General features: G+C 49.1%; 1 protein-coding gene across 3 annotated transcripts; it reads left to right on the forward strand.

Annotated features, from left to right (window-relative positions):
• Positions 1 to 423: 423 nt before the first annotated feature.
• ddx31 (DEAD (Asp-Glu-Ala-Asp) box polypeptide 31) lies at positions 424 to 15,953 on the forward strand. Of its 3 annotated transcripts, XM_072387126.1 has the most exons (21): positions 424 to 480; positions 919 to 1,037; positions 1,117 to 1,233; positions 1,270 to 1,403; positions 1,502 to 1,577; positions 1,666 to 1,709; positions 1,942 to 2,012; positions 2,830 to 2,939; positions 3,019 to 3,060; positions 3,525 to 3,589; positions 4,008 to 4,127; positions 4,251 to 4,357; positions 6,161 to 6,387; positions 6,485 to 6,631; positions 6,709 to 6,768; positions 7,045 to 7,095; positions 7,303 to 7,442; positions 7,538 to 7,622; positions 14,943 to 15,054; positions 15,127 to 15,331; positions 15,633 to 15,953. In XM_072387126.1, the coding sequence occupies exons 2-21, from the start codon at positions 927 to 929 to the stop codon at positions 15,757 to 15,759; spliced, it is 2,151 nt and encodes a 716-aa protein (XP_072243227.1). In that variant the 5' UTR covers positions 424 to 480; positions 919 to 926; the 3' UTR covers positions 15,760 to 15,953. The 3 variants fall into 3 exon arrangements, with proteins under 3 accessions (XP_072243227.1, XP_072243225.1, XP_072243226.1); XM_072387124.1 differs by having other exon boundaries at positions 1,117 to 1,403; XM_072387125.1 differs by having other exon boundaries at positions 1,120 to 1,403.
• Positions 15,954 to 18,723: the final 2,770 nt, after the last annotated feature.

The raw sequence follows: 18,723 nt of genomic DNA on the forward strand, positions 1-18,723 counted from the left end.
CTCAGCGCCGGTTTGGGTCCCAGCGGGACCATTTGATTGACAGCGGGACCATTTGATTGACAGCGGGACCATTTGATTGACAGCTCTTTTCTTGCCTCCTCCTGCTGACAACAGGAAGCTAAGCGGTCCAGTTCACTGCTGAACCACACAGGATCCAGATTATCTTCAGTCTCAGTTTTGGTCTCATAATGCTTGAGTTTCTGTTCTGGACCGGGTCCAGTCATCTTTAGACTGAAAATGTATTTATGCCTGGAAATATCTTGATGAAAATGTCGTAAATAAGACTTTTAACCTGAAAACAGTGATTACGGCTCTTGGCCACAGTCTCAGCGGGTATTTCTGTCTTGAATCGACCTTAAATCCTTTAAATGAAGACCTGGAACTACTGCGCATGACTGCAACGTCAGCCGTTCACGGGGCGGGGCTTCAGTGACGTAGCCGGAAGAAGTTCCCACGCGTGTGTGTCCGGATAGTTTTACGGTGAGTTTTTACTTCAGTGATTTTCTGTTTTTAATTTGTGTTTCATATGTTTCTGAAAAGTTTTTAAAGACCGGAAGCGGCTGCTGTTAGCTTCAGGCTAGCTTTAGCTTCCACTGGGACCCGCACACGTGCACAAACGCACGTGTTTGGTTTGTAGTTTAACACCGTGGAGCTTCTTTCATCCGCAGCCAAAAGTTTCATGTCCCGCGTGACAGTGAAGCTCGAGTAAAATAATCTGTTGAAGAACCCCGAACACCTGCTCAGGTGCTGCTCCGCTCCCACAAATAACGCGTTGTCCTGCGCCGTGTTTGTGTTGTCCTGTGACGTGCAGGAGGTGCACGTGCTGCTGAGGGATGTAGTTTCACAGGAATAAAACCTCACGTGCACGTTGAGCTGCTGTTAAATCTGAGCTCAACTCAAAATCTGAAACTTTTTCAGGCGTGTCGATGATGTCATCAGCAGATGAGCAGCTGTGTCTGAACATCTGCAGCAACGGTTCTTCTTCATCATCCTCCAACAGGAAGAATCGTCTGACGACTCAGCAGAGATGGGCCTCAGTGAGTGCACGTACGCACGCACGTACGCACAGTGGTGAACGCACTCGGGCTGTTTGTTTGATGTTTGTCTGATTTTCAGAAGAAGAAGAGGAAGCTGAGCTCCTTGGAGGAGACGGGAGGCTCCTTAAAGCGGAGGAGAACTCCTCCTCCTCACACAGAGGAGGAAGAGGAGGAGGAGCCTCCTGCAGACCTCCAGGTGAACTCTCAGAAGAAAAATAAATGTTTTATTCAGGCTCCGCCCCCTGAAGCAACAGACCAGACACCACAGAAGAAGAAGAAGGATGCGGTGAAGGAAATGGGCCGCGGCGGCGGCATCAAGACTTCCTCTCTGTTCAAACACAACCCCGACATCCCCGACATCCACAGGTGTGCTCTGATTGGCTCAGCCAGCAGGAAGCTGATGATTCACTGATTGATTAGTGGAGCTCCGCTCATCCTGTTCTAACTCCTGTCGCCCCCTTCAGGCCACCGGTCTCCCAGGTGAAGGAGAAGATTTTCACCTCCGACTCGTTCTCAGACCTCCAGCTGCACCCTCACCTGGTAAAACGTTGAAGATCAATCGACTGCTTTATTGTGAGAAACGGAAAGTAAACGAGCTGCGTTCTGATTGGCTGTTTCTGTCCACCAGGTGGCGACACTGAACAAAGTCCTAAACGTTTCCACTCTGACCAGGTCAGTCCACACACACATAACCAGCTGACCGGTGTTATGGGGACTCACTGCTCCAGAATCGGTCGGTTCACAGGTTTCTGGCCCCACAGATTCAGTCATTCGAACACTTTTGGAAGCTTTAGCAGCTAAACCGACTCTGTAATCTGGGGATTAATCCATGTGGTCAGCAGGAGTCCCCACAGTGAAAGAAGACGAGTTCACACTCTGATTTTGTGCATGTGTGTGTGTTCAGCGTTCAGAAGCAGACGATCCCGGCTCTCCTGTCAGGACACGACGCGGTGGTTCGATCCCAGACGGGTTCAGGTGAGACACATCACCTGTTCACAGGTGGCTCCTGATTGGCCCACAGCTCAGGTGTAAGCATTTGTTCCTCAGTATTGATGAGCTCCAGCTGCAGATACAGCTGCTCCACCTCGGTTGCCGTTGGTTACTGTTGTTAACTGTGATGCTAGCTGCTACATGGACAATGGATGCAACTAAAGTCATTTATCTTCAAGCCTTAAACAAATGTTCAAAAGAAATAAATTCTGGCACTAATCTGGCCAAAAACAGTATTATGAACAGTAGCTGACAGACGTGGCTGCTATCCTCAGCATGCTAGGTACTAGCCACAGCATGCTAATTACCAGGTGAGTTAGCATTTGTCCCAGTGGGTTACAGGTTAACGCTGACTTACACTTCTGCCTTACGGCTGTCCCACTGCAACACTCCTCTGGTGTTTCCTGTTTAGAAACATCAGCTGTGAGCCTTACTGCTTCCTAACTTTGTGGCTTATATGTAGGGTTAGGGTTAGTATGTTAGTTAGTATATGTAGCTGCAGACTGACCTCAGTACCCAGCGTAGCTTTAAACGCTCATGACGGTGGCAGCTGGCGGTCCCGTCTGAATGGGCTGAAGTAAAAATTAGAGACACTGGTGGATGGTTTTTTCCTTTTCAGTTACCAGCTCTGACATCAGGAGCCACCTTTGGGAACAAAATCCCCTCGACCGGTTTAACAGGGGTCTTAATTCTGTCCTGCACCCTGTTTCAGAGACAAAATGTCTGCCGAAAACTGGCAAAATAAAGAAACCGTGACGTCAGGTTTGAAGCCAGGCAGTGAGTGTTGGCTCTGTGTCTGCAGGTAAGACTCTGTCCTACGCCGTCCCGCTGGTTCAGAGTCTGCAGAACATTCAGCCCAAGGTCAGCAGATCCGACGGTCCTCTGGCGCTCGTCATCGTCCCCACCAGAGAGGTTCGGCCTGTTGCACATTTAAAACTGCTTCTTTGTGGCTTCATCTTCCTGCCTGACTGATCCACTCTGCTGTTATCAGCTCGCTCAGCAGACCTTCCAGACCTTCCAGAAGCTTCTGAAGGTAATCAGTCACCTGCAGCTCTGGTAAAACAGATTTCTTCACATTTAACGTTCCCCCTTCTTGATGCTAACTCTGCCTCCAGTGAAACACTTTCCTGAATGTTTGTCTTCCTCCTGAATCCTGCTTCAGCGCAGCAGGTAAATGCAAAGCAAGTACAATCAAACAGCCAGAGGTCAAAGGAGCCCCAAACTGAACAATGTTTTCCTGGTTAAAAACGGTGTTGTTACCGTAGATAAAGTCCATGTGATTCAATCCACTAAAACTTTTATTACAAAGACCAAAATGACATGAATCACCTCCTGAGTGGAATTTATCAGCCAAGAAGGATAAAACTGATGAATGAATCTTCATTTGGTCCTTTTCTGCTGATGGAGTAATGTGGTTTTTGCCCGTGATGACCGGCCTGAGCTCACAGCTCAGTGTTAGCCGACCTCCAACATGAAGTTGTATTTCTGTCGCTGCAGCCGTTCACCTGGATCGTCCCAGGTGTGCTGATGGGAGGAGAGAAGAGGAAAGCGGAGAAGGCCAGGTATCACAGCCGTTTTTACTTGTTCTGTTCTCTCTTTTAAACTCGAGGCTCCTGTTTGTATTTTATTCACTGACTTTTGCTCTAAATTACGGCTCCTCGACGTGTGACGATCAAAAGCTTCTGATCTGTAAAACTTTACTTTCTTCATGACAACTAAAGCGTAATCTGTGTTTTCTGCACCTGGACGGCATCAAACATCTGCTCACAAAGCTCCGTTTAAAGGTGGTCCACTTCCACATGTGGTTTATGTGTGGAAGAAAGCCAGAAAGGTTCCACCGTGTGTTTTACTGCATTTACTCACATCCAGCTTTGATGGGTGGAAACGTGGGTTTAAAGTATTTCTGCTCTGACTCCAGCTGATAGAAACTGATTGACTGGGAACCGTGTGAACATCCTGTAAAGTATTCTCTCACTTCAGGATTCGAAAAGGAATCAACATCCTCGTGTCGACTCCTGGACGTCTGGTTGATCACATCAAAAACACTCTGAGCATCGCCTTCAGCGCCGTCCGCTGGCTGGTTCTGGACGAGGCCGACAGGTAACTTCTGGTGTCTCCTTGTTAGTTGACAGCAGTTAGACTTATTATCACAGATGTTGACACGTTGAGTTTGGCTGTGAAACTGAGGTTAACCCTTTTGGACTGACTCACATCTGCCTGCAGGACGCTGGACCTGGGCTTTGAGAAGGATCTGACCGTCATATTAAACAGTCTGAACTCTACAGGACCGGATCGGCAGAACGTCCTGCTCTCTGCAACACTGACCAACAGTAAGCACAGAATATACTTCAGTGCTGAGAACCAAACACAGCCCCCACGTAATGACCCATGGCTTAGACATCCAAGTAGTTCCTGTCTCTGCCTATAGGCGGCAGCGTTTCCGTGGGTTCTTCCTGTAGGGGGCAGTGTTTCCATGGGTTCTGCCTGTAGGGGGCAGTGTTTCCGTAGGTTCTGCCTGTAGGGGGCAGTGTTTCCATAGGTTCTGCATGTAGGGGGCAGTGTTTCCATAGGTTCTGCATGTAGGGGGCAGTGTTTCCGTAGGTTCTGCCTGTAGGGGGCAGTGTTTCCATAGGTTCTGCATGTAGGGGGCAGTGTTTCCGTAGGTTCTGCCTGTAGGGGGCAGTGTTTCCATGGGTTCTGCCTGTAGGGGGCAGTGTTTCCGTAGGTTCTGCCTGTAGGGGGCAGTGTTTCCATAGGTTCTGCATGTAGGGGGCAGTGTTTCCATAGGTTCTGCATGTAGGGGGCAGTGTTTCCGTAGGTTCTGCCTGTAGGGGGCAGTGTTTCCATAGGTTCTGCATGTAGGGGGCAGTGTTTCCGTAGGTTCTGCCTGTAGGGGGCAGTGTTTCCGTAGGTTCTGCCTGTAGGGGGCAGTGTTTCCATAGTTTATGCCTGTAGGGGGCAGTGTTTTTCGTAGATTCTGCATGTAGGGGACAGTGTTTCCGTAGGTTCTGCCTGTAGGGGGCAGTGTGTCCGTAGGTTCTGCCTGTAGGTGGCAGTGTTTCCGTAGGTTCTGCCTGTAGGGGGCAGTGTTTCCGTAGTTTATACCTGTAGGGGGCAGTGTTTCCGTAGGTTCTGCCTGTAGGGGGCAGTGTTTCCGTAGTTTATACCAGTAGGGGGCAGTGTTTCCGTAGGTTCTGCCTGTAGGGAGCAGTGTTTCCGTAGTTTATACCTGTAGGGGGCAGTGTTTCCGTAGGTTCTGCCTGTAGGGGGCAGTGTTTCCGTAGGTTCTGCCTGTGGGGGGCAGTGTTTCCGTAGTTTATACCAGTAGGGGGCAGTGTTTCCGTAGGTTCTGCCTGTAGGGGGCAGTGTTTCCGTAGTTTATACCTGTAGGGGGCAGTGTTTCCGTAGGTTCTGCCTGTAGGGGGCAGTGTTTCCGTAGGTTCTGCCTGTAGGGGGCAGTGTTTCCATAGGTTCTGCATGTAGGGGGCAGTGTTTCCGTAGGTTCTGCCTGTAGGGGGCAGTGTTTCCATAGTTTATACCTGTAGGGGGCAGTGTTTCCGTAGGTTCTGCCTGTAGGGGGCAGTGTTTTCGTAGATTCTGCCTGTAGGGGGCAGTGTTTCCGTAGATTCTGCATGTAGGGGACAGTGTTTCCGTAGGTTCTGCATGTAGGGGACAGTGTTTCCGTAGGTTCTGCCTGTAGGGGGCAGTGTTTCCGTAGGTTCTGCCTGTAGGGGGCAGTGTTTCCGTAGATTCTGCATGTAGGGGACAGTGTTTCCGTAGGTTCTGCCTGTAGGGGGCAGTGTTTCCGTAGGTTCTGCCTGTAGGGGGCAGTGTTTCCGTAGGTTCTGCCTGTAGGGGGCAGTGTGTCCGTAGGTTCTGCCTGTAGGGGGCAGTGTTTCCGTAGGTTCTGCCTGTAGGGGGCAGTGTTTCCGTAGATTCTGCATGTAGGGGACAGTGTTTCCGTAGGTTCTGCCTGTAGGGGGCAGTGTTTCCGTAGGTTCTGCCTGTAGGGGGCAGTGTTTCCGTAGGTTCTGCCTGTAGGGGGCAGTGTGTCCGTAGGTTCTGCCTGTAGGGGGCAGTGTTTCCATACAGAAGAACCAGTTAAACACCATGACATTCACTTTTTGTTTCAGGTGTGACTCGATTAGCAGATGTCTGTTTAAAGGACCCAGTCAGCATCCATGTTTCTGGTGCTCCCTCCTCTGACCTCAACACCTCCACAACAGTAACCTCTGACCCCAAAGCAGCCAGCCAATCAGAGAGTTTTGCTGTCCCGGAGGCTCTGAAGCAGTTTGTGGTGGTGGTTCCCAGTAAGGTCAGACTGGTCTGCTTGGCTGCCTTCATACTGGACAAATGCAAGGTGAAGAACAGTGAAACAAACCCCATAAAACCATAAAAACATAAAAAAGTAAGTGGATAAATGATCACCATGGTGACCTGACAGATTGCTGTTTCAGTTTTCTCAGAACAACAAGATCATCGTCTTTGTCTCGAGCTGCGAGGCGACTGAGTTCTTCCACTCGCTGTTCACCTCCGTCCTCTCCGGGCCGTCAGCCAATCACAGCCTCAGTTTTCTGCGTTTACATGGCAACATGAAGCAGGAGGTAACGCTGCCGCCTGCTGCCATCATTTGGCTGCTGCTGATTGGTTGAGTTCTCAGACTGTTGGTTTCCTCCTCCAGGAGCGCTCGGAGGTCTTTCAGCAGTTTTCGGCGTCTCGTTCTGGAGTCCTGCTGTGTACGGTCAGTAAGTTCCACTGAAGGAGGAGCCTCAGCGTTCACCTGATGAAACGCCGCGGCGCAAAGCCAGACTGGCTCCAGATTTATCAGCCTTCAGTTCAGATCATACAACATGAACTTTGTCAAAGTGCAGCGAACCTCAGCAGAGATCAGCTCTGTCTTTAGTTCAGGTGTTTCTGTTCTGATTCAGGACATAATCCCACCAACTGGGCGGGGCTGTGGCTGTAAGGTGTGCACAGCGGTCGCTCTGTGGAGGTAAATGTGGGATATCTGTTTCAGGATGTAGCAGCCAGAGGCCTGGACCTTCCTCAGGTCACCTGGATCATTCAGGTAAATATAAAGTTCAGTCAGGATGTGGAAACACCAGCAGCTTACTGGGTTGTATGAAAAAATAAGACTTATTGTATGATAATTATGGACCATATGATTCTATTAAGTTAAAGTTTAAGAATATCTTAAAGTTGGGGTTGGGTTGTCGTGGGTTACCTGGTCCAGGCGTGCCTCAGGCTACAGATGAAGCATCATTTGTGCTTCCAGTACACTCCTCCCACATCAGCAGCTGAGTACGTTCACCGGGTCGGTCGGACGGCTCGAATTGGAGAAAGAGGAAGCAGCCTCCTCTTCCTCACCCCTGCTGAGATGGCCTTCATCAGCGAGCTGGCCAATCACAACATCAGGTTTGTTGACTGACGGCTGCCCCCTGTAGCATGTAGCCCCCCCACTGACAGCTGGGGCCATGGCTGTGACTGACAGCTGGTTTCTTCTGCTTCAGCCTGTCAGACATGAAGTTACAGGAGATCTTATCCAGTCTGATGATGGACGACACCTACAAGGGGCGGGGCAAGTACCACAGTAAGGTAGGTCGCCGCCGTCCTTCAGAGACTAACGGGATCTGTGAGGTGGTTCCACGGTTTTTATCAGGCTTTTTTAAAGCATTTTAGAGTTTCAGGGGAGGTTAAAAGGAAATCCTCAAGATCATCGGGTCACTTTTACCTTTGACTTTAATCTACTTTTAACTTAACTTTTAACTTAACCTTTTTGCTTCAGGCCTTTTGGGGGCCTTTTGAACACCGGGGTCCTTGAAGTTAGCCTTGTTCCAGGGATTCTTTGACCCTTGTCCTGACCTTTCAGTGGGTTTTGTTACTCTGTGTTACTTCTTTGGGTTTTTCAGGGGTTTCAGAGGTTTTTAGGTAGCAGAAGAAGGATTAATGGGGCTGTCCTCAGAGCTTGAACAGAGCAGCTGGATTTCTTCTCACCCTAAAGGCTTCTTTAGTTGGAAGCCAGTTGATGAGTGGTTGAAAGACGGTTCACCCTTAGCTTGTTTGGGTCACTGACCCATGTGTGGGCTGGTTAATGTGCTGGTTAGTGGGCTGGTTAATGGGCTGGTTAATGTGCTGGTTAGTGGGCTGGTTAGTGGGCTGGTTAGTGGGCTGGTTAATGGGCTGGTTAATGGGCTGGTTAGTGGGCTGGTTAGTGGGCTGGTCAGTGGGCTGGTTAATGGGCTGGTTAATGTGCTGGTTAGTGGGCTGGTTAATGTGCTGGTTAGTGGGCTGGTTAATGGTCTGGTTAGTGGGCTGGTTAATGTGCTGGTTAATATGCTGGTTAGTGGGCAGGTTAGTGGGCTGGTTAATGGGCTGGTTAGTGGGCTGGTTAATGGGCTGGTTAATGTGCTGGTTAGTGGGCTGGTTAGTGGGCTGGTTAATGGGCTGGTTAGTGGGCTGGTTAATGGGCTGGTTAGTGGGCTGGTTAGTGGGCTGGTTAATGGGCTGGTTAGTGGGCTGGTTAATGTGCTGGTTAGTGGGCTGGTTAATGGACTGGTTAATGGGCTGGTTAGTGGGCTGGTTAATGGGCTGGTTAATGGCTCAGCATCGAGCTGTTTTTACTGTATTGTGGTTGTTTTTTCACCTCAGATGAGAGGTATCGGATGGATGTTTTTTCTTTAACCCGTGGCACAGAAACTAGGGCTGAACCCACCTGCCGTTGGTCTGAGTTCTGCTGAAACAAAGGTTAGAATCACAGAAGTGACGGAGAAAGCTGTCTGTTGGTTTTTACATCACCTGACCTGCGATGGTCTGATGCTGGCAGTGAAACTCTGAGACTGTCAGATTCAGCACACTGATTTGTATGAACCTTTATTTAAAACATCTGTTGAACGCTGGTTTCCAGAAGCCGTGGGTTCAGTGCCCCCCCCCCGGTGTTTGTGATGCTGGGCCTCAGGTTCTGATGACCATCACTAAGCAGATGAATCCAACATGGAAGCGGAAACATCAGTAGTTTTTCTGCTCTTTCATGCGTCCATCTTCCAGCTTTAAAGGATAAATTCTGCTTATTATTCAGCTGAGTTTGGGTGTAAATCAGGAAGCATTTCGGCTTTAAAGTGGACTCTCCTGGGAGTCAGCAGCCTCCCTTCTTCCTCCTCTGATGCTGCTTCCTGCTGTTTCCTCCTGCTGAGCAGTTTGTTGGGATCTGTCAAACATTTCGTTTTAGCAGCACTTTCTGTTTGCTGACTGACCGAGAAGAAAACTGTCTTCTGTCATGGAGGCGTCTCTGAGGTTCTGAAGGGGGTTCCAGTCGTCTTTCAGGAGGTTTTCTGGGTTAAAGTGTGGTTCTTCTGCTCTCTGAGGGCGGTTCCAGTCGTCTTTCGGGAGGTTTTCTGGGTTAAAGTGTGGTTCTTCTGCTCTCTGAGGGCGGTTCCAGTCGTCTTTCAGGAGGTTTTCTGGGTTAAAGTGTGGTTCTTCTGCTCTCTGAGGGCGGTTCCAGTCGTCTTTCAGGAGGTTTTCTGGGTTAAAGTGTGGTTCTTCTGCTCTCTGAAGGCGGTTCCAGTCGTCTTTCAGGAGGTTTTCTGGGTTAAAGTGTGGTTCTTCTGCTCTCTGAGGGCGGTTCCAGTCGTCTTTCAGGAGGTTTTCTGGGTTAAAGTGTGGTTCTTCTGCTCTCTGAAGGCGGTTCCAGTCGTCTTTCAGGAGGTTTTCTGGGTTAAAGTGTGGTTCTTCTGCTCTCTGAGGGCGGTTCCAGTCGTCTTTCAGGAGGTTTTCTGGGTTAAAGTGTGGTTCTTCTGCTCTCTGAAGGCGGTTCCAGTCGTCTTTCAGGAGGTTTTCTGGGTTAAAGTGTGGTTCTTCTGCTCTCTGAAGGCGGTTCCAGTCGTCTTTCAGGAGGTTTTCTGGGTTAAAGTGTGGTTCTTCTGCTCTGTGAAGGCGGTTCCAGTCGTCTTTCGGGAGGTTTTCTGGGTTAAAGTGTGGTTCTTCTGCTCTCTGAAGGCGGTTCCAGTCGTCTTTCAGGAGGTTTTCTGGGTTAAAGTGTGGTTCTTCTGCTCTCTGAGGGCGGTTCCAGTCGTCTTTCGGGAGGTTTTCTGGGTTAAAGTGTGGTTCTTCTGCTCTCTGAAGGCGGTTCCAGTCGTCTTTCAGGAGGTTTTCTGGGTTAAAGTGTGGTTCTTCTGCTCTCTGAGGGCGGTTCCAGTCGTCTTTCAGGAGGTTTTCTGGGTTAAAGTGTGGTTCTTCTGCTCTCTGAAGGCGGTTCCAGTCGTCTTTCAGGAGGTTTTCTGGGTTAAAGTGTGGTTCTTCTGCTCTCTGAAGGCGGTTCCAGTCGTCTTTCAGGAGGTTTTCTGGGTTAAAGTGTGGTTCTTCTGCTCTCTGAAGGCGGTTCCAGTCGTCTTTCAGGAGGTTTTCTGGGTTAAAGTGTGGTTCTTCTGCTCTCTGAAGGCGGTTCCAGTCGTCTTTCAGGAGGTTTTCTGGGTTAAAGTGTGGTTCTTCTGCTCTCTGAAGGCGGTTCCAGTCGTCTTTCGGGAGGTTTTCTGGGTTAAAGTGTGGTTCTTCTGCTCTCTGAAGGCGGTTCCAGTCGTCTTTCGGGAGGTTTTCTGGGTTAAAGTGTGGTTCTTCTGCTCTCTGAAGGCGGTTCCAGTCGTCTTTCAGGAGGTTTTCTGGGTTAAAGTGTGGTTCTTCTGCTCTCTGAGGGCGGTTCCAGTCGTCTTTCTGGAGGTTTTCTGGGTTAAAGTGTGGTTCTTCTGCTCTCTGAAGGCGGTTCCAGTCGTCTTTCAGGAGGTTTTCTGGGTTAAAGTGTGGTTCTTCTGCTCTCTGAAGGCGGTTCCAGTCGTCTTTCAGGAGGTTTTCTGGGTTAAAGTGTGGTTCTTCTGCTCTCTGAAGGCGGTTCCAGTCGTCTTTCAGGAGGTTTTCTGGGTTAAAGTGTGGTTCTTCTGCTCTCTGAGGGCGGTTCCAGTCGTCTTTCTGGAGGTTTTCTGGGTTAAAGTGTGGTTCTTCTGCTCTCTGAAGGCGGTTCCAGTCGTCTTTCAGGAGGTTTTCTGGGTTAAAGTGTGGTTCTTCTGCTCTCTGAAGGCGGTTCCAGTCGTCTTTCAGGAGGTTTTCTGGGTTAAAGTGTGGTTCTTCTGCTCTCTGAGGGCGGTTCCAGTCGTCTTTCAGGAGGTTTTCTGGGTTAAAGTGTGGTTCTTCTGCTCTCTGAGGGCGGTTCCAGTCGTCTTTCAGGAGGTTTTCTGGGTTAAAGTGTGGTTCTTCTGCTCTCTGAGGGCGGTTCCAGTCGTCTTTCGGGAGGTTTTCTGGGTTAAAGTGTGGTTCTTCTGCTCTCTGAGGGCGGTTCCAGTCGTCTTTCGGGAGGTTTTCTGGGTTAAAGTGTGGTTCTTCTGCTCTCTGAAGGCGGTTCCAGTCGTCTTTCGGGAGGTTTTCTGGGTTAAAGTGTGGTTCTTCTGCTCTCTGAAGGCGGTTCCAGTCGTCTTTCAGGAGGTTTTCTGGGTTAAAGTGTGGTTCTTCTGCTCTCTGAAGGCGGTTCCAGTCCTCTTTCAGGAGGTTTTCTGGGTTAAAGTGTGGTTCTTCTGCTCTCTGAGGGCGGTTCCAGTCGTCTTTCAGGAGGTTTTCTGGGTTAAAGTGTGGTTCTTCTGCTCTCTGAAGGCGTTTCCAGTCGTCTTTCAGGAGGTTTTCTGGGTTAAAGTGTGGTTCTTCTGCTCTCTGAGGGCGGTTCCAGTCGTCTTTCAGGAGGTTTTCTGGGTTAAAGTGTGGTTCTTCTGCTCTCTGAGGGCGGTTCCAGTCGTCTTTCAGGAGGTTTTCTGGGTTAAAGTGTGGTTCTTCTGCTCTCTGAGGGCGGTTCCAGTCGTCTTTCAGGAGGTTTTCTGGGTTAAAGTGTGGTTCTTCTGCTCTCTGAAGGCGGTTCCAGTCGTCTTTCAGGAGGTTTTCTGGGTTAAAGTGTGGTTCTTCTGCTCTCTGAAGGCGGTTCCAGTCGTCTTTCAGGAGGTTTTCTGGGTTAAAGTGTGGTTCTTCTGCTCTCTGAGGGCGGTTCCAGTCGTCTTTCAGGAGGTTTTCTGGGTTAAAGTGTGGTTCTTCTGCTCTCTGAGGGCGGTTCCAGTCGTCTTTCAGGAGGTTTTCTGGGTTAAAGTGTGGTTCTTCTGCTCTCTGAAGGCGGTTCCAGTCGTCTTTCAGGAGGTTTTCTGGGTTAAAGTGTGGTTCTTCTGCTCTCTGAAGGCGGTTCCAGTCGTCTTTCAGGAGGTTTTCTGGGTTAAAGTGTGGTTCTTCTGCTCTCTGAAGGCGGTTCCAGTCGTCTTTCAGGAGGTTTTCTGGGTTAAAGTGTGGTTCTTCTGCTCTCTGAAGGCGGTTCCAGTCGTCTTTCAGGAGGTTTTCTGGGTTAAAGTGTGGTTCTTCTGCTCTCTGAAGGCGGTTCCAGTCGTCTTTCGGGAGGTTTTCTGGGTTAAAGTGTGGTTCTTCTGCTCTCTGAGGGCGGTTCCAGTCGTCTTTCGGGAGGTTTTCTGGGTTAAAGTGTGGTTCTTCTGCTCTCTGAGGGCGGTTCCAGTCGTCTTTCGGGAGGTTTTCTGGGTTAAAGTGTGGTTCTTCTGCTCTCTGAAGGCGGTTCCAGTCGTCTTTCAGGAGGTTTTCTGGGTTAAAGTGTGGTTCTTCTGCTCTCTGAAGGCGGTTCCAGTCCTCTTTCAGGAGGTTTTCTGGGTTAAAGTGTGGTTCTTCTGCTCTCTGAAGGCGGTTCCAGTCGTCTTTCAGGAGGTTTTCTGGGTTAAAGTGTGGTTCTTCTGCTCTCTGAGGGCGGTTCCAGTCGTCTTTCAGGAGGTTTTCTGGGTTAAAGTGTGGTTCTTCTGCTCTCTGAAAGCGGTTCCAGTCGTCTTTCAGGAGGTTTTCTGGGTTAAAGTGTGGTTCTTCTGCTCTCTGAAGGCGGTTCCAGTCGTCTTTCAGGAGGTTTTCTGGGTTAAAGTGTGGTTCTTCTGCTCTCTGAAGGCGGTTCCAGTCGTCTTTCAGGAGGTTTTCTGGGTTAAAGTGTGGTTCTTCTGCTCTCTGAGGGCGGTTCCAGTCGTCTTTCAGGAGGTTTTCTGGGTTAAAGTGTGGTTCTTCTGCTCTCTGAGGGCGGTTCCAGTCGTCTTTCAGGAGGTTTTCTGGGTTAAAGTGTGGTTCTTCTGCTCTCTGAAGGCGGTTCCAGTCGTCTTTCAGGAGGTTTTCTGGGTTAAAGTGTGGTTCTTCTGCTCTCTGAAGGCGGTTCCAGTCGTCTTTCAGGAGGTTTTCTGGGTTAAAGTGTGGTTCTTCTGCTCTCTGAAGGCGGTTCCAGTCGTCTTTCAGGAGGTTTTCTGGGTTAAAGTGTGGTTCTTCTGCTCTCTGAAGGCGGTTCCAGTCGTCTTTCAGGAGGTTTTCTGGGTTAAAGTGTGGTTCTTCTGCTCTCTGAGGGCGGTTCCAGTCGTCTTTCAGGAGGTTTTCTGGGTTAAAGTGTGGTTCTTCTGCTCTCTGAAGGCGTTTCCAGTCGTCTTTCGGGAGGTTTTCTGGGTTAAAGTGTGGTTCTTCTGCTCTCTGAAGGCGGTTCCAGTCGTCTTTCGGGAGGTTTTCTGGGTTAAAGTGTGGTTCTTCTGCTCTCTGAAGGCGGTTCCAGTCGTCTTTCAGGAGGTTTTCTGGGTTAAAGTGTGGTTCTTCTGCTCTCTGAAGGCGTTTCCAGTCGTCTTTCGGGAGGTTTTCTGGGTTAAAGTGTGGTTCTTCTGCTCTCTGAAGGCGTTTCCAGTCGTCTTTCGGGAGGTTTTCTGGGTTAAAGTGTGGTTCTTCTGCTCTCTGAGGGCGGTTCCAGTCGTCTTTCAGGAGGTTTTCTGGGTTAAAGTGTGGTTCTTCTGCTCTCTGAGGGCGGTTCCAGTCGTCTTTCAGGAGGTTTTCTGGGTTAAAGTGTGGTTCTTCTGCTCTCTGAAGGCGGTTCCAGTCGTCTTTCAGGAGGTTTTCTGGGTTAAAGTGTGGTTCTTCTGCTCTCTGAAGGCGGTTCCAGTCGTCTTTCTGGAGGTTTTCTGGGTTAAAGTGTGGTTCTTCTGCTCTCTGAAGGCGGTTCCAGTCGTCTTTCAGGAGGTTTTCTGGGTTAAAGTGTGGTTCTTCTGCTCTCTGAGGGCGGTTCCAGTCGTCTTTCAGGAGGTTTTCTGGGTTAAAGTGTGGTTCTTCTGCTCTCTGAAGGCGGTTCCAGTCGTCTTTCCGGAGGTTTTCTGGGTTAAAGTGTGGTTCTTCTGCTCTCTGAAGGCGGTTCCAGTCGTCTTTCGGGAGGTTTTCTGGGTTAAAGTGTGGTTCTTCTGCTCTCTGAAGGCGGTTCCAGTCGTCTTTCAGGAGGTTTTCTGGGTTAAAGTGTGGTTCTTCTGCTCTCTGAAGGCGGTTCCAGTCGTCTTTCAGGAGGTTTTCTGGGTTAAAGTGTGGTTCTTCTGCTCTCTGAAGGCGGTTCCAGTCGTCTTTCAGGAGGTTTTCTGGGTTAAAGTGTGGTTCTTCTGCTCTCTGAAGGCGGTTCCAGTCGTCTTTCGGGAGGTTTTCTGGGTTAAAGTGTGGTTCTTCTGCTCTCTGAGGGCGGTTCCAGTCGTCTTTCGGGAGGTTTTCTGGGTTAAAGTGTGGTTCTTCTGCTCTCTGAAGGCGGTTCCAGTCGTCTTTCGGGAGGTTTTCTGGGTTAAAGTGTGGTTCTTCTGCTCTCTGAAGGCGGTTCCAGTCGTCTTTCAGGAGGTTTTCTGGGTTAAAGGGTGGTTCTTCTGCTCTCTGAGGGCGGTTCCAGTCGTCTTTCAGGAGGTTTTCTGGGTTAAAGTGTGGTTCTTCTGCTCTCTGAGGGCGGTTCCAGTTGTCTTTCAGGAGGTTTTCTGGGTTAAAGTGTGGTTCTTCTGCTCTCTGAAGGCGTTCTGGGCGCTTTGATGAGGTCTTTGAGCTTCTTTTAGTGACACTTTGAGGGAACTTTTGTCCCATCAGAGTTCATCCAAAGCCCTGGAGCAGGAGGTCCGTGAACGCGCCACCGTCCTCCAGACGGAGTTCGAGAACTCGGTCCACTCAGACGCTGAGTCGCTGCAGGCCGCCAAGAAAGGTACGTGCATCATGTGACCGTTCGCATCATGAAGCTGTGTGATTGGCTGACCGGCCTCTGTGATGTCATCAGCGCTGCAGTCGTACCTGCGGGCGTACACCACCTACCCCACTCACCTCAAGCACATCTTCCACATCCGCTCCGTCCACCTGGGCCACGCCGCCAAGAGCTTCGGCCTGAGAGACGCTCCCCGGGGCCTGGCCTCCGCCTCGGGCCACAGGACCAAGAGCAAGGAGCCAAAGAAGCCGTCTGGGAGTCCCGTCAAGAACCAGAAGAGGTGAGCAGCTCTTCCTGCGTGCATCAGACACCTGCAGGTCCAGTTTGTTAAGCCCCGCCCCCAGGCGGGAAAGGATGCTTTTTTTGGGGCCAGCCCCTGGTGGTCATCAGTGGAATTGCACCTTAAACACGCCGTCCATCGTCTCTAAAACAGGACAAACTGAACATTTAAAACTATAAAAACAGCCCAGTTCTTTACTTCATGCGACTCTCGGCTGATTAATCTGTTCTTTTCAGGTTCATCCTGCAGAAGAAGTCCTTCCTGTGTTGGATGTCTTAAACTTTAACAGATTCCTCCGCAGGTTTCATCCCGGTCAGAGGGAGGCCCGGCTGTTCCGGTCCGAGTTCTCCAGCGGGCTGGAGGGCGGAGACGCTGCGAGGAAGAAGAAGAAGAAGAAGAAGAAGTTGAGTCAGTCAGCGGACGAGTAGCTGCAGAGGGACACGTTTTATTCTGTGGGACGGGGAACTTCAGGCTGAAACCTGCAGCTGCTGCAGCTTAAAGAGGAAGTTTGTGTTCGACCCGAGAAAAGCTGGATTTCTTTTTAAGGAAGAAGCACAAAGACCCAAAAAATGAGGGAATATTTGACCCCAGGAAGGGGTCAGGGCCTCTGACACCAGAGGTGGGCGGGGCTAATGGGCGGGGCTTTATGGACGGGACTAATGGGCGGGGCTTATGGGCGGGACTAATGGGCGGGGCTTGTGGCGCTGCGCCATGACTCATTAAATCTGTCGACTGGTTTCTGTTTGTGGAGCGACTTTGAGAATTACTGAAAAATAAAAAATAAAATGTCCTTCGTCCAGATTTTAACAACAGAACCTTGATCTAAAAAATAAATAAAGATTCTACTGAAAGCTTCTAACTAATGGAACTAAACCTGCTTCTAAGGTGCAGGTAAGGTGTGTCTGCGGGGGGGGGGGTGCAGCTCGATGCTTCTGAGCGGCTCTGAAAACATTCTGTTTGTGAGAAAATAAATGAGCTGCTGTAAAAACTGCTGATGAAGCAGAACTACAGTCAGGGGCTTGATGCACAGCAGGGGTCCGGGGGGGGGGGGGGGGGGGCCTTTGTCCTCAGTCTGTTACCTGCACCTCTGCACCGGGGGGGGGGGGTTTCATGCCTCAGGCACTTTAGATCAACCTCCCCGGGGGGGAGACATGAGGGATGATGCTGAATCTGTGTCCCGTTTGGTTTCTGCTACTGCAGATTATATATTAATATGTTATATATTAATATTAATATTAATATACTAATAATGATTTAGTGGTTATATTAAAATGTATTTTCTCAAACATTTTGATCAGATTTTCAGATCTTTTTCTTCCTTCTTCAGAACCAGAAAAGCTCAGTTTTTATTCCATCGGGACCACCTGAAACATCCTGTTGTTCTCATGCTGTTTATCCGTTTAAATCTGGCTGCTTAAATCCTTTCATCGCTTCTTTCCGCTCACTGAACCGATCTGAGCAGAAAGAAGAAGAAAAGCCGTCGGTGGTAAAAGTAGCTCAGAGATGATAAGCTGAGGCCGTCTGCCTGGAGGTGACGCTAATCGTCTCGGAGCGTCCTGCTCCGGCACCATGACCCTCCTGAAAGGATCTCAGCTAAAACGGTCCTTAATCAACCTGAAAGAGGCCAGAACCCGGCGGCTGTGACTCAGCGAGCTGAACTCAGCGAGCTGAACTCAGCGAGCTGCCTCTGAGCCTCAGCTGACAGACCGAGCTGAGACAGACTCGTTTAGCCAGGATGAGGTCAGAGTTCATCTGTGGTGAAATAAACCGTTTATTAAGGAACTCGAGGCAAAGCGGGAGGTTAGAACGGTTAGAGTGGTTAGTTAGTGTTAGTGGTTAGTTAGTGTTGGAGTGGTTAGTTAGTGGTTAGTTAGTGTAAGAGTGGTTAGTTAGTGTTAGTGGTTGGTTAGCGTTAGAGTGGTTAGTTAGTGGTTAGTTAGTGTAAGAGTGGTTAGTTAGTGTTAGTGGTTAGTTAGTGTTAGAGTGGTTAGTTAGTGGTTAGTTAGTGTAAGAGTGGTTAGTTAGTGTTAGTGGTTAGTTAGTGTTAGAGTGGTTAGTTAGTGTTAGAGTGGTTGGTTAGCGTTAGAGTGGTTAGTTAGTGTTAGAGTGGTTAGTTAGTGTTGGAGTGGTTAGTTAGTGTTAGTGGTTAGTTAGTGTTAGAGTGGTTGTTAGTGTTAGAGTGGTTAGTTAGTGTTGGAGTGGTTAGTTAGTGTTAGAGTGATTAGTTAGTGTTACAGTGGTTAGTTAGTGTTAGAGTGGTTAGTTAGTGTTGGAGTGGTTAGTTAGTGTTAGTGGTTAGTTAGTGTTAGAGTGGTTGTTAGTGTTAGAGTGGTTAGTTAGTGTTGGAGTGGTTAGTTAGTGTTAGAGTGATTAGTTAGTGTTACAGTGGTTAGTTAGTGTTGGAGTGGTTAGTTAGTGTTAGAGTGGTTGGTTAGTGTTAGAGTGGTTAGTTAGTGTTAGAGTGGTTAGTTAGTGTTCTCCACATCAGAACAAACCAGCGTCCTGCCAACTCTTCTCTGCCAGAGATGGACCACCAGGCCCGACTCCCCCCACCAGGCCTGACTCCCCCCACCAGGCCTGACTCCCCCCACCAGGCCTGACTCCCCCCACCAGGCACGAGTCCCCCATTAAATCGCTGCAGAAACAGCTTTGCTACAATGATTTCATTCATGGACCAAACCAAGAAGCTGCCATGGGGGTCAGAATAACTCTGATCAGCTCACCTTCAAATCAGCAAGAATACACTGAACCACATGATGCACAACTAAAACTAAACTTTAGAGGTTTAAGTTTTATTTGGTGAAATATATGCTACTCTGGAGGCCTCATTGAGTAGTTTTTAGCTTTAGCTTTAGCACTTTAGCTGTTTAGCCTTAGCACTTAGGCTTTAGCTGTTTAGCTTTAGCTCCTTAGGCTTTAGCTCTTTAGTTTTAACTCTTTAGCTTTAGCACTTTAGCTTTAGCTATTTAGCTTTAGCATTTAGGCTGTAGTTCTTTAGCTTTAGCTCCTTAGGCTTTAGCTCTTTAGTTTTAACTCTTTAGCACTTTAGCTTTAGTACTTAGACTGTAGTTCTTTAGCTTTACTTCCTTAGGCTTTAGCTCTTTAGTTTTAACTCTTTAGCTTTAGCACTTTAGCTTTAGCTATTTAGCCTTAGCACTTAGGCTGTAGTTCTTTAGCTTTAGCTCCTTAGGCTTTAGCTCTTTAGTTTTAACTCTTTAGCACTTTAGCTTTAGCTATTTAGCTTTAGTATTTAGACTGTAGTTCTTTAGCTTTAGCTCCTTAGGCTTTAGCTCTTTAGTTTTAACTCTTTAGCGCTTTAGCTTTAGCTCCTTAGCATGCATGTTCTAAATTCTTCTGATTCTCCAAACTGTCTATAGCAGGTAAGATACATC

Source organism: Leuresthes tenuis, unplaced genomic scaffold, assembly GCF_036924035.1.
Source record: "Leuresthes tenuis unplaced genomic scaffold, fLeuTen1.0.hap1 SCAF_6, whole genome shotgun sequence".
NCBI lineage: Eukaryota > Metazoa > Chordata > Actinopteri > Atheriniformes > Atherinopsidae > Leuresthes > Leuresthes tenuis.